The 13,277-nt window shown below is 31.9% G+C and overlaps 4 protein-coding genes across 6 annotated transcripts; 3 read left to right on the top strand and 1 right to left on the bottom strand.

Annotated features, from left to right (window-relative positions):
• The first annotated feature begins 1,756 nt into the window (after window positions 1-1,756).
• Window positions 1,757-5,790, top strand: LOC108559205. 2 transcript variants are annotated; one of them, XM_017916392.1, is made up of 4 exons: window positions 1,757-2,343; window positions 5,049-5,126; window positions 5,185-5,375; window positions 5,429-5,790. In XM_017916392.1, the coding sequence occupies exons 1-4, from the start codon at window positions 2,292-2,294 to the stop codon at window positions 5,696-5,698; spliced, it is 591 nt and encodes a 196-aa protein (XP_017771881.1). In that variant the 5' UTR covers window positions 1,757-2,291; the 3' UTR covers window positions 5,699-5,790. The 2 variants fall into 2 exon arrangements, with proteins under 2 accessions (XP_017771881.1, XP_017771880.1); XM_017916391.1 differs by having other exon boundaries at window positions 1,759-2,343; window positions 5,046-5,126.
• Window positions 5,791-5,856: 66 nt separating this feature from the next.
• Window positions 5,857-9,632, bottom strand: LOC108559203 (UPF0505 protein C16orf62). 2 transcript variants are annotated; one of them, XM_017916388.1, is made up of 14 exons: window positions 9,542-9,632; window positions 9,404-9,488; window positions 9,034-9,352; window positions 8,650-8,980; window positions 8,411-8,587; window positions 8,176-8,353; window positions 7,949-8,118; window positions 7,585-7,870; window positions 7,384-7,533; window positions 7,008-7,331; window positions 6,760-6,952; window positions 6,404-6,697; window positions 6,087-6,346; window positions 5,857-6,033 (listed from the first exon to the last, which is right to left on the bottom strand). In XM_017916388.1, the coding sequence occupies exons 1-14, from the start codon at window positions 9,562-9,564 to the stop codon at window positions 5,944-5,946; spliced, it is 2,880 nt and encodes a 959-aa protein (XP_017771877.1). In that variant the 5' UTR covers window positions 9,565-9,632; the 3' UTR covers window positions 5,857-5,943. The 2 variants fall into 2 exon arrangements, with proteins under 2 accessions (XP_017771877.1, XP_017771876.1); XM_017916387.1 differs by having other exon boundaries at window positions 8,650-8,989.
• Window positions 9,633-9,706: 74 nt separating this feature from the next.
• On the top strand, window positions 9,707-11,318 carry LOC108559204 (ATP synthase subunit gamma, mitochondrial). The gene is made up of 4 exons (XM_017916390.1): window positions 9,707-9,804; window positions 10,028-10,345; window positions 10,401-10,720; window positions 10,780-11,318. Exons 2-4 carry the CDS (start codon window positions 10,045-10,047, stop codon window positions 11,041-11,043), a joined length of 885 nt encoding a protein of 294 aa, XP_017771879.1. The 5' UTR covers window positions 9,707-9,804; window positions 10,028-10,044; the 3' UTR covers window positions 11,044-11,318.
• A 359-nt stretch (window positions 11,319-11,677) lies between these two features.
• On the top strand, window positions 11,678-13,257 carry LOC108559206 (eukaryotic translation elongation factor 1 epsilon-1). The gene is made up of 4 exons (XM_017916393.1): window positions 11,678-11,889; window positions 11,946-12,125; window positions 12,179-12,274; window positions 12,815-13,257. The coding sequence occupies exons 1-4, from the start codon at window positions 11,803-11,805 to the stop codon at window positions 12,962-12,964; spliced, it is 513 nt and encodes a 170-aa protein (XP_017771882.1). The 5' UTR covers window positions 11,678-11,802; the 3' UTR covers window positions 12,965-13,257.
• Window positions 13,258-13,277: the final 20 nt, after the last annotated feature.

Raw genomic sequence — 13,277 nt, forward strand, 5'->3', positions numbered from 1 at the left:
GGTGTTTAGTTAACATTCCAGGAAAAAATAAATATATATAAATTGTGAGAGTGAAAAGTGACATCAACAAAAAAAAAATTAATTCTAATTTTGGGGCTCCAACTAACACGGTTTGGTTAATAAAATAAGTAACATTATAATGATATAACATTTTATATATTTTATAATTATATACCTTTTTGTTTCATTATTATTGTATGAAAATATTTTATTTTGTTTTTTTTATTACTGAAATAAAGATTATTATGAACCTAACCCTTTGTATTGACCATAACAACAAATTATATCTCACGAAGAAAACGAATGATTTGAAGATTACTACAAAGTGGAGAGAATTTATATGAATAAAAATTCAATTGATCCATCTCCCTTAAAACATTGGTAAACGAAAATGGTTTACAGCAGAGGTTCCCAAACTTTTTTGTGTCGTAGACCCCCTACTTACCTGATATTGATTTTTTGTAAATTTGTTATTTATATTGGGACATCTTTATAATTATTAAGAACTTTGCTCTGAGACTGCGCGTATGCTTGTGACAAGATGATACTGGAATATCATTATGTGCAGATTTTTATAAGTTCATAATGTATTGCGACCACAAAGCAAATGCCTACATCCTACAACTTACACAATTTTATAAACATATATAATTTTTTTTTTACTTCATAGGTACTTTTATAAATAATGTATATGTTTTTATATTATAAGACAGTATAATGTAAGTAAATAGGTACTATCTGTGTATGTTGAGATCCATTATCATGGACCCCCAAACTTTTTTTCGCTGACGTAGACCCCTTGCAGGTTGTCATAGACCCTTGGGGGTCGATATAGACCACTTTCGGAATCACTGGTTTACAGAGTGCTTATTTCTTATAGAGTAGAAAACTACATTTGAACTATAATAATGAATTAATTAATAAAATAAATGATTTCAACATAAATTCATTGTATATGTTGGAAAATACATTTTAAATTTCATTTCAATTTTCTAAAGTCGTTCGAAATAAGTAAACAGATACAAATATACTAATAATTGTAAAATAATTTATAAAGGCAAAATAATTTTTAAATAATATCAATATTTCAATTTTGAAAAAAAAAACAATTGATAGTAAATAATATGTAAATTTAATGAGTAAAACAAATTAATTTATAAATGTCAATATGATTTAAAAAAATCTTATTTATATTGTTATACAATATGATGCAATTACAAAATAATTATAAAATATTGAAGATTAGCTTGTTCTAATTAAAAAATAATTTTGAAATAAGGGTTATAGTTTATTTAAAGTTAAACAAGTCAAAATAAATATTATTCAAATCAGTGATTCCCAAAGTGGGCGCTGCAGCGATTCAGGGAGCAGTGATGGCCACAGATGCATTTGGGGCGATAAACAGTTATTGCTATTAAAATTAAAAAAAATAATTTCCAGGTGGCGCTGATTAATATTTTTTCTGGAAAGGGGGCGGTAGGCCAAATAAGCTTGAGAACCATTGATTTAAATATACGCATTTATAGATTTTTTTAAATTCTAAATTAAATATTTATGGTGCTAATTGCTTTACATTTTGAACGTATATTGAACATATGAAAACCTTACAAAGATTACAAAATAACCATAAACAATTTTAAAATAAGTTTTTAAGACAATCAAGTGATATGTAAATTGAATAAATATAATGAATTATTTTAAACTTTAAATTATTTAAATATTAGAGATTTTAAACCGTAAGTAAGTAAAGTATATCCGCTGCTGCATTTTCTCCGAAACGCAATTAAAACGGATACTTTCCATCGCAACGATCCACTTCTTTTTATTTTTCTGGCCTTTAAGACGAGACGAATCATCGTAATTTCGCGCTATTTCGACGTCTCTTTCCATCCTTCCTTTCCACATGCCACAATGTATAAGGTCCTTTTCCGTATCCGTGCTACTCGGTGCTCCTCGATTGAATGCATAAGCGTCGCATTAGAAATCGTTCGCAGCTCGGCTCAAAAGTAATGATATTAGCTGGAAATGGAAGACCCATGGAGCAAGTGAAAGTTATTTCTTAACGACGGCCAACACCGTCGGCCTCCTCGGTATTACCACAAGCCTGACCTAAAATTGGAGGTAGTATCGCGCGTGAATTTCGCGTCTTCGCTGCATTTAACGCAGAATTCAATGATAAAAGTTTGCGTGTTTATACACAACGAACGGCAGCAAACTCAAGTTAAAAAAAAAGTTTACGAAGATTAGGATTTCTTGTTTGCATCCCAGAAAGTGAAATTATTTGAGGCGAAATGTTCAAATTGTTGACCGTAATATTTGTATACACAATTTTCACTTCGAAAGGTAAGAAACAGTTAATAAATATATAATCTACAAATTTATTTGGAATACTTTATTTGATTTTCTGTTAAATATTGTTTGTATATGTCGTCATGTTTCTGGAAAAGATTCTTTTTGGCAATTATTACAAGGTGATTCTAATATTTAAATAACTTTTTTTTCTCATACATTTTAATTGCATATTTAGAAATGTGCTATTAACATTATTTCCACCTTGAAAACTATTGGCCAATCCAGGTAATAATCATAAAATATCCTTAAATAATATTTATGTTCATTTTCTTTTGTCTTATTTATTGATAAAAGATGTATAAATTAAAAAATATATAAATAATAGAAAGATTTCGGTCGATCGCCTCTTTGTAGAATGAACCATTATTTTTTTTGTAATCAATGGTAATTAATAAATGTAAACAATAAAACGTAATTGATGAATATTACTATATTTCTAAAATATTCAGAATCTTCATCTAAATAGAAAGAAATAAACATATTCATTTTTAATTAGAAATATTTAATCATTAACGATTTAGTTCAACTGTGACGAATTGGAGCAGTGTTGAAATATTTCGAAGGTCATTTTTCAATATGAATGTTTTCTTCAAAGTAATTTAATAATATCATATTTCATTAAATACTCAATTATTCCATATTATAATTCTCAGTTGAATATTATTCATAAATTAAGGTATTGAATATCAAACTATTATTATTTACAAATTTATTTAATTTAAACGTTTTATAAATGAAAGTTTTTAATTATGAATAATATAAAATAAGAATAATATGATGCAATAACATTTTAAAGTTAAATCTCTTGTCAAGTAGAAAGAATATCTTTGCATCTGCTGTTTCTTATTTTGAAAGTATCATATACAGTTTCCATTTTGAAGGTTCTCATGTCTTTCATCGATTCTAGTGTTTCGTTAACAATATTTTCATTTTGTAATTAAAGAGAGACGTCGTTTGTTCGGGTTAATACAGAATACCTTTTAAAATGATTAAAAATGTGTTTTTGTATTAATGTGTTAAGTTAGCAAATAAAAGTAATGTATTAACCGTGTTTTTCAATTAACCGTGCTTTAATGTTCTTTATTTATAAATACAGCATTGATTTTTTTTAGATATATTTATGTTAAAATATGATTAATTAACAATAAAATATCAATTTAATGAAGGTTATTTTTAATGATTTTTTTGGAGAACATTTCGAAATTGCTCTTGACTTTTTCTTATGTATCAAGTTCAAATGTGTGTGCAACATGCTGTGTTTACGCAACATTTTAAGATTTAATTTTAATTTGCACTGAAAGATGAAGATTTTTAAATTTGTTGAAATGAGATCTTGTAGTACAGGAAATCGGATTGTCATTTGTTTTAATCAATATTTTATAAATTTTTAGTTTCTATTAAAGAGATAAAATATCTGAGAATCTAGGATTCATGAATTATGCAACATCTAGCACCAAAATTTCTATTGTGCTTTTTTGTACATGAAATAACGATATTTCTTTCCGATGTTCCTATTTTCCGCACGTTTTCATCAGCATGATTCAAATCCATAACACACATGTCAAACCGCACGTTCAAACACCAAACATAACGAATATTTTAAAATATTAAGAATACTCTGACGAATGCGGATGTTAAAATTCTTCTTGTTACTATTATATTTATTCACTTTCACATTGTTTTAATTTCCGCATCAAATATACAAAAATAAAACATTCGCTTTTTAAAAACATATTTTTTTTGGAACAGAAATTACAGCAATTTTCTATATTTGAAGAATCAACGACTTTCCCGATAATTATAGATTCGTAGGCATTTAAGGCGTACTTACGTAGTGTTTAAACAGTTTGGATCACCGAAAATAGAAAGTACATTACAATAGCGCTCCGGTCACACAGCAATAGGTCTTTCCAAGACCATTACAAATCATCGGTTTCCGATTCACATATTTCGCTAAATTGTAAAATCAATTCGAAACGAATTACTTTGAAATTATTTTAGTGATAATTACATTTTTTAATGCTACAGAATTAAAAAAGTTACTAAAATAGTCTTACTTGAGTCGAAAGGATTGAACTAAAATCGGAAGTGGATGTGTATCGCGGAGCACGCATAGACTTTGTTTGATGTATTACCTTGGAATAGGTCGTGAAAAATCGCTGTAAGCGCTCTTCAAAACACAATAGACTCTTTTTTTGTTAAACAATCCTTACGTGCTATTCTTGAGTGCGACGCCCTACATAGATTATACGAACGAAGTGGGCATAAGACAAAGCGTTCAGTTAGAAGTAATATTTTGCATATTGTCTTTGGGTTTCTGAAATGGTAAACTTAATGGTAAATGGCGAACGCAAAGGACGCACACATTCACACGAAACATTGCGTAATTCAAGTCCTTGGAAGAAATAGTTCACCTTTCATAAATATAATGTAATGTTGTATTACAATATTTACACTGTTACAAATTGATAATTTTCATAGTAGTTCTCATAAGATTGTTAAATTACTAAAATTTTACCGAGTTTCGTAGTCACCAAAGTTAATTTAAAATATTTATTTATTTGAATTTGAAAGCAGTAGAATGAAATTTGATTATTCAATCAGGAGTTTCTACTGTCTTGTGTAATGTTTTCATTGTGTAATTCGTTACTGAAATATTACACACATAAAAATTACTTTATTTTCTTTTTCAGTAGTATCGCCGTTTATTGTACCAGATGAAGTCCCGTCGCTTCTATCTTTGATCTACTCGAACATCCCAACCATAATGAAAGGTGACTTCCTCAGCGAACCGAAATTCAATTTGCAGTCATCAAATCTTTGAATTTTTAGGAACCGATTCAAGACTTGGATGGGGTTTCCGGTTGGGAGATCGCGCTGATTTCCAAGTTCTCGTAGAACTCGGACCTCAGAAGAACACCCAGAAGTTAGGAAATCAAGACGACGGAGGCAACAGAAAACGAAACGTTGCCAACAATATAGTCAGCAATCTTTACGCGCAAAGACAACGCGAAAAAGATCACGTAATTCCTTTTTTTTTTTTAATAAAATAGTTTTTGTATAAATTCGTTTTTAGATCTCCAATACCGATGGAGGGTCTTTTTTGCAACAGTGGAGCCAAAACATGGGATCCAAGAAACAACCCATTACTTACGAAGACGAGGAACCCACTAGAATCGAGTTGGGTATTGGAGAAGTCGATGCCAAACAAGTGCTTCCTGAAGACTCTGTCGTTAATCTTGCCAAACTGTACGATAACAGGAAGACTCCTACCGATGTTACCACCAAGAAACCAGCAACGACTACCAGTTATAAGGACGCTTTGGATAACGTGGATTTGGATTAGATTCAAGGGATGATTATGTAACATTTGCACGATGCGATAAACATCTTGTTGTTGAAAGTGCGATTAGATCATTAGTAAATGGTGTTCTTGGAACTAGTCAATCGAATTATTATGTTGTATACTTTTAAAAATTATTTATTTTATATAATTGTATGGAATCTCTTCTGAAAAAATATATTGGTTATATACGAAGTAGTCTTAGTTTGATTAGATTCGGTAAATGAAAAAAATAATAAAGCGACATTTTAATGTCCAGGGAATGCGGAGAGGTATTTGATGAAAGCATTATCGTTTTTGACAATATTCTTCCTTAATAAATAATCCTTAAGCGATACCTGAAAAAGAACAAATGTTACACAAACAAGTATGAAACACGAATTACTCTTACTAAATGATTTATGTTAATAACGTTCTGTCGAGAAGAGACTTTCCACAAGTTCACAGCCAGAATTGACAGAGCATCGTTTTTGAACATATCGCTTCTGTTCACTAGAGACATGACCAACTTTAAAGATAACGTTGCCTGCATGTGGCCACTTTCCAGTTCCTCCAAAATACCCAAAAGCTCTTGCAAAATAATGGAGTTAACTTTGTTAACCTCCATTATAAACTTCGGCTCGGAACCGTAAAATGTATCATTCGATTCCACTGAAAAAAAAAATCGATATTAAATTTAGATGTAATCTAATTCATTGATGTTACTACCTTTATCAACGTAATATGGGTACGTTTCTTGGACCATAGTCGAAAGCATGTCAAGCACACTCAAGTACATTTCGAACAAATTATTCTTGTGCTCCCATCTATATCTTTTAATAGCATTTAAAAGCACTCGTGTCAAATGTAAAACTCCCTTTTCTGGACTATCTGGGACCACGAGCAAAGTCGATAAGAACTGCTTCAAATAAGAAATCAAAAATTGCTCGTTGGGTGTAACACCTTCTTCGATTTCAAGCAGCTCGGGTATTATAGAAATTGCAGTTTTGAAACTCACATCAGCTAAAATAAAAAAATATATATTATAATTTTTATATATTGAAGATATCTTTTTTGATAATTACCTTGCCCTAAGCAATTACTAAAAAGCGCCACTCGACCGGACATCAAGTACATTTCGAGTCTAGTCCTAGTAGATGGAATTGAAGGAATTGTTATGAAACTGTAAGCTGCACAAGCTTTTACAAAAGATCCAGTTTTTCTTGTGTGATGTCCTTTCACTATCGTTCTGACTTTAACTGACAAATGGTTAACGCACTAAAAAAAGATAAAATTAAATTATATAGTGAAAAAAACCCTTTCTTCATTTTACATGGACTAACTGAACCAAAACCGGGCTTAAATTGTAGAATAATCCTCTAGCTTCCACGTAAAATGCCAGTTGTTCCTCGAAATTTTGGCCGTAGTCAACTTTCCGAATGATGCCACAGATGATTTCGCTAATTTGCCTAATATCATCATCAATGGACATCGAGTTAATGGAGTCATGAAGAACTCCACACAAGAACATAATTGTATTGATAATGATTGAATCACTGGTTATTGAATCGTTGTTATATTCCGACAGAATTATTTTGCATACATCCGAACGGTATTTCTCTTGTTGAAACAAATCAATAAACGGCAGAAAGTTGTCCTGCAAAAATTATAATTGATATTAACATAGAAAAAGTGATCAACAAATTTACCATTATAAGGAACGCTTCGATGTCTTGGGTACTTTCGACGATTTTCTCAATGATGGACTTCAGTTCAGGGTAGAAATTTTCGCGCACTCCTTCCATTGACATGTGCTTAATTATGTCGCCTAAGATATTATTGAATTCCCCTTCGTAGTTCTAAAATAGGTTGTGGTAACTTCATATTATTTACATTGTTAATTGATTTACCATAAAATGTTGAACGGCAAAAAGAACCCAAACGTCAGCGCATTTGATGTAATGCTCAGGATTTTTTATTTTGGAGATGTGGTACCAGGCGATGTTCAAAATCTGCTTTCTATCAATGACAGAGGGCGGGCACGTTGTGACGCACGCCCCCAAAGTGCGAAGCAATACGTACCCAGGGAATTCTTCACCGTTACTCTTCTGAGTTATAACTTCGATGAATTGTAAAGCTCTCATCGAAATATAAGAGGGTTTGAAACCTGCCATTATAGTATTCAACAATAAAAATCTAAAACAAAAATTCAGTATATACGTTTATGATTTGATTACTATATGAAATGAATTTTCTCTCTCAATTATAACTCACTTATTATTTTGCTGTTCGCATCTAGCTAAAATCTGCATAAGGATTGCGTCTGAAGCATCGGCCACGATCAATTGCAACATATAGTCCAAAGCAGGACTGTAGAGAGTCAGATAAGATGAATATTCCATCTTTTGCTTGGTCAATTCGATGTGGATTTGACGAGTGAAGAGCTATAAATACGAAAACTTTATTAACTGCTCTATTCTTAAAAAAATATACTTTCGTACGTGTTTGTATAGGTCGAGGAAGTCGTTAAAGTTCTCCAATAGGAATTTATTATTCTTTCCTGGTGTAGTAACAGTTACACCGACACGACACAAATAGCATCTGGCGTAGATTGAAACCAAAGGGTTTCCTATACCTCTAATCATGTGCGTTAATCTCATCAACGCCGCAGAATATTCGCTACAAAATAAATCAATTTAACAAAAATCTATTAAAAGTGTATACACTTTTAATTACCTAGAGGTTAGGAAGCTGTATGATTTCAAAATAGCCATTTCCACAAAAATTCTAGGAACCAACTCTCTGATTGAAGCAATTTTATAGAACCAATTTCGGCACGTTTCTTTGGCACATTCCGGAACCATATCAGAACTGAAATCAACCGGTAATGCTGTTGGTTCTTTACAACCTGGTCTAAAAAGTAAGTAAAAATTGTTTGTAAACACATTATAAAAAAAGCTTAAATGGAAACATACTTAATATAGTTGGATTTATTTCGCAAACGTTCAAAAACCAATTTACCGAAGATATCCAAAATATCAGTTATAAGAACGAATTTGCTTGGGTAGAATTGCAGTACGTCAGTGTCCGATAACATTTTTGCACATTGAATAGAAATTTTTAGAGCTTTAACTCTCTGTTCTGAGTTCCAAGCCATTACCAATTCTTTGTTCAACTGATCAATTCTCCTCACATACTCCACCTGTGATAAGTTGAATTTCTTTTGTGATCCTTCCTCAAATTGGTCCAGTTGTTCCAATCTATGTTGCACCTTATCAATTGATCCTGATTGGGCTTTGACAATCACTGAAAACTCTACTTTGACATTTTAATCAAGCAATCCCAAAATACTCATATACCTTGTTCATCATCATTTAAGTAACTTGAAATGATGGAAATTTTTTCAGAGGTTGTGAACTGGTTGAGTATGTGGTGTTTCCTTGCATCCCATGTTTGAACATTGTTGGTGTCATTTTGACCTTTATAAATGTTACCAGATTTAGTTGTTAAATCATTTTGCATGGCAATTTTTGAAAGTGGGTCTATTTCTTCTAAAGCAAATTTTGTTAAAGGATCATAGCCTTCCAGAGCAGTGTGTATGTCAATTAAAGATGAAGGTGTTGAAGATGGTGTTGAGCGAGATGATACAGAATTCTTCTTTGTAATTCTTTCTCTCACCTAGGGATAATAGTTATATAATATTGTAAAAACATCTCATAACATACTCACAATAATTTGCTTTAATGGATGATTATCAGTTTCACATTTTACACTTCTTTTGATACTTGTAATATGTGATTTTATTGCAGTTATCCTAAGAATTTATTACATAAATAAATTAATCAACTAAATTAAATTAATACTAACCATTCTTGATTCTTAGTACTCATTTTGATTTTCTAAAATAGTTTTTTTACTATTTCAAGCTATTTACTAAACCAACCAACTCCAACTCACTATTTACATTTGTAGAATTGTCAAAATAATCCGATTATATGCAATATATAATATTATATTGTAGTTTAGTTGCATACCTTATTAAGGTTTGGAAACCAACTTCACGGAATCGAGTTTAAATCTGGCAACAGTGCTAGTTCGACACTGCTCTTTTGATCATCGGCAGTGGGAAGGTTAGTGAAGTGACATAATTTATTTTTTTCTCTAAATTTCCTATTAGATTTTAACAATTTCTTATAGATAAACCCGTAGAATTGTTAATTATCTATTATATTATAATGAGCCGGTTTTGTTTTAACTTTGTGTTGAGATAATTGTCGAAAATCCAGAGAAAATTCTATTACATAATACCCAACTGTCTACAGCAAGGGTAATACATAACTTTTTTTTTTTCAGTTCAAAGATCTACAAAGATGATTGGAAGATTCGGAGCTATGGCCCCATTGGTGGCTCAAAATTTGCAACAATCCCAACAACAGCGTGGAATGGCCACCCTGAAGCACATCTCCATGCGATTGAAGTCTGTCAAGAATATCCAGAAGATCACCCAATCCATGAAGATGGTGTCAGCTGCCAAATACACTCGCGCTGAACGTGACTTGAAACAGGCCAGGCCCATTGGTGAGGGATCCAAGCTCTTCTATGAGAAGGCTGAAATTGAATCACCAGTTGAGAAGCCAAAGAAGCTCATCATTGCTGTCACCTCTGACAGAGGTAAGTGAATACATGTGATTTTGTAGCAACTTTTTTTTTAATGCTTTCTAATTAGGTCTGTGTGGTGCTGTGCACACCAGCATTGTCCGTCAAATTCGTGGTGAATTGAGCAATGATGCAGATAACATCAAAGTTGTCTGTGTTGGCGACAAGTCTCGTGCCATCTTGCAACGTCTTTACAGCAAGAACATCATCCTGGTAGCTAATGAAGTGGGTCGTTTGCCACCTACTTTCAATGACGCTTCCAAGTTGACCGCTGCCATCCTCAACTGTGGCTACGAATTTACCAGCGGCAAGATCGTCTACAATCGCTTCAAGTCTGTAGTGTCTTATTCCACCCAAGAAATGCCACTGTTCAGTCTTGAATCAGTTCAGGTATATATGAAAACATTAATTGGTGATAATTATATAATAAACTTTGTTGCTTTTTTCAGGCTGCGCCAAAATTGTCTGTGTACGATTCTTTGGACGCTGATGTCATCCAGAGCTACTTGGAGTTCTCTTTGGCTTCGTTGCTGTTCTACGCCATGAAGGAAGGTGCTTGCAGCGAACAATCCTCTCGTATGACTGCCATGGACAACGCTAGCAAGAACGCCGAAGAAATGATCGGCAAACTCACTCTCACATTCAATCGTACCCGTCAAGCTGTAATCACCAGAGAATTGATTGAAATCATCTCCGGTGCTTCCGCTCTTTAAATACATTTAAAAAATAAGGAATGGTCTTCGTTGCGAGTGATTGTAGAATTAATTCATTGATTTGTTGCGCCCGCAGCGGGACCACACAACATCAGTACCTATTGCTGCACGATATGTAAAAGTTGTTCAGGAATGAAGCAAAACCTAAGCCTAAAATCACTGGATGTCATCAATAATTGTTCTTTTTCTCTGATTGCCTGTTACATATTGTGTTTCTATGGTGTTCTTATTATAATAATAATAATAATGTGGTAATAAAACGAAATTAAGTTTAATTTTGCACAACTTCTAATCATCTTGTAGAATATAGTATTGTTATAAATAGTTAGCTATATCTAATGATTTAGACTAAAATCATTAATCAATGTTTCAACAGTTACTTGGATAACATGTATAACAATATATCATCGACTTGCACGATGCAATAGATTTTAATTAATTTGGTCTGAGTTTCGAACTCTCGTATTGAATTTTCTGATAAAGCCGATCTTACGCTATAAGCCGCCCTAATCTAATTGGAATCTATAATAAAATATGGATATGGATTACGAAGTGAAATAAAATAGATTTTTTTAGCTGAGTAACAAACCAATTTTGTTAAATATAGAATTTAAAAGAGACATCTGTAGTTCAAATAAGTTATATTTATTCTATCTGACACATGCATTCCACGGTGAATTCAAACATAACCTAAATTTAACCAACGAAATCGATAAAAAAATATAAGTTTCAATTATTATTAGCTCCGATTAACTCAGAATGAGTTCTAATTATTTATCCCACCTGAACCAGGTAGCTACTTTCATGAAGGTGCCTCCAGGAAAGCTGACGTTGGGAATCAATAACGTAATGTATTTATAACAGCTGGTCCATATAAATTATAAATAACGTTAAATGTTTAGGTACCTATGCATAGCCATGAAGGTAAGACGCACCGGGGTTTCCTGAACATCCTCTACAGCTACCTTCCCCATTCTACCAAGAATCTTGCTGGTGAAACTTCTGAGGAGAAAGCTGAGCTTTATCAATGGCTCGAGTACAGTCTTATTTATGTATCACAGAGCCCATTGCATTACCTGTCTGTAAGTAATTTAGTAACTGTTAAGATGGTGAAGTTAATTGTATCTGTTTTAAGGAAATTAATGAATTCTTGACAACAAGGACTTATTTTGTGGCTCAGACTTTAACTATTGCTGATGTTCTTTTATATTACATTTTATACAATGTCATGGTGAGTTAATTATATTGTGTATCCTGCAGTATCTTTATTTGTTTGATATTTAAAGTGTACAATGTGCAATTTGGAAAAATCCAAATATAGAGAAATAAAACACTGATAAATTTTACTTTAAGTATACAAACAAATATTGCATGTGTGCCTAATCATTACAATTAGATTAGCAGTAGCATTTCTTAGGTCAGTTGACTGGGTGATTGCCCAGGTCCCAGACAGTTATGGCCCCTTAAATCAGATTTTACCCACACTTTTTTCTATGAGAATTTTAAGATTTTATAGAATATATTTATTTTTAATGATAATAATAATATTTATTGCAATAATAAATTGCAACATAAAAAAAACTTAACACAATAACAAAAATTAAATAAAATTCAACTATTGTAAAGGGCTGTTGATCATGGTTATTTCTCTCTTATTACTTTTTATTTACTGAGGGCTTCATATTAATTCCAGGGACCTTAAAATTTACACTGTAGTTTAGTATAAGTATTGTAGTTGAAAATAATGTAATTTTATGATTTACGTTTATAGGAGAATCTAACTTATTTGGAGAAAGAGAAGTACATCAATTTGTCGAGGTGGTTTGACAACATGCAGCAGAATCCTGAATTGAGGCAGAAGAATAAACTCGTCGACTTCAATACGAACTATTTGGCTGCGATATCCCCAGCCAGACACTAAATTGCATAAACTAAATAGAACATAACTTAACTTATTGAGATAAATAAATATAGCATTTATGTACTTTTATCTATATAAAATATTTTACTACATCTATCAGTAAATCGCATGACCTACAAAGCGTTGCGAGGGATATGCATTTCAATTAGATAAATGCAAAAGGTCACGCTATAAAATTGTACTAATTTAACATACGAGAAACATCCTCATTGTGTATCATTCCAAAACAGATTATGTTTTTAAATTTTGTTTGAAGGCCAGTAACAAATAAATATTCAGATCTCGATCCCGAATATGTAATTAATTTCTTCAA

The sequence above is a fragment of the Nicrophorus vespilloides genome, unplaced genomic scaffold (assembly GCF_001412225.1).
Source record: "Nicrophorus vespilloides isolate i.1.1-1 unplaced genomic scaffold, Nicve_v1.0, whole genome shotgun sequence".
In the NCBI taxonomy this organism is placed as follows: domain Eukaryota; kingdom Metazoa; phylum Arthropoda; class Insecta; order Coleoptera; family Silphidae; genus Nicrophorus; species Nicrophorus vespilloides.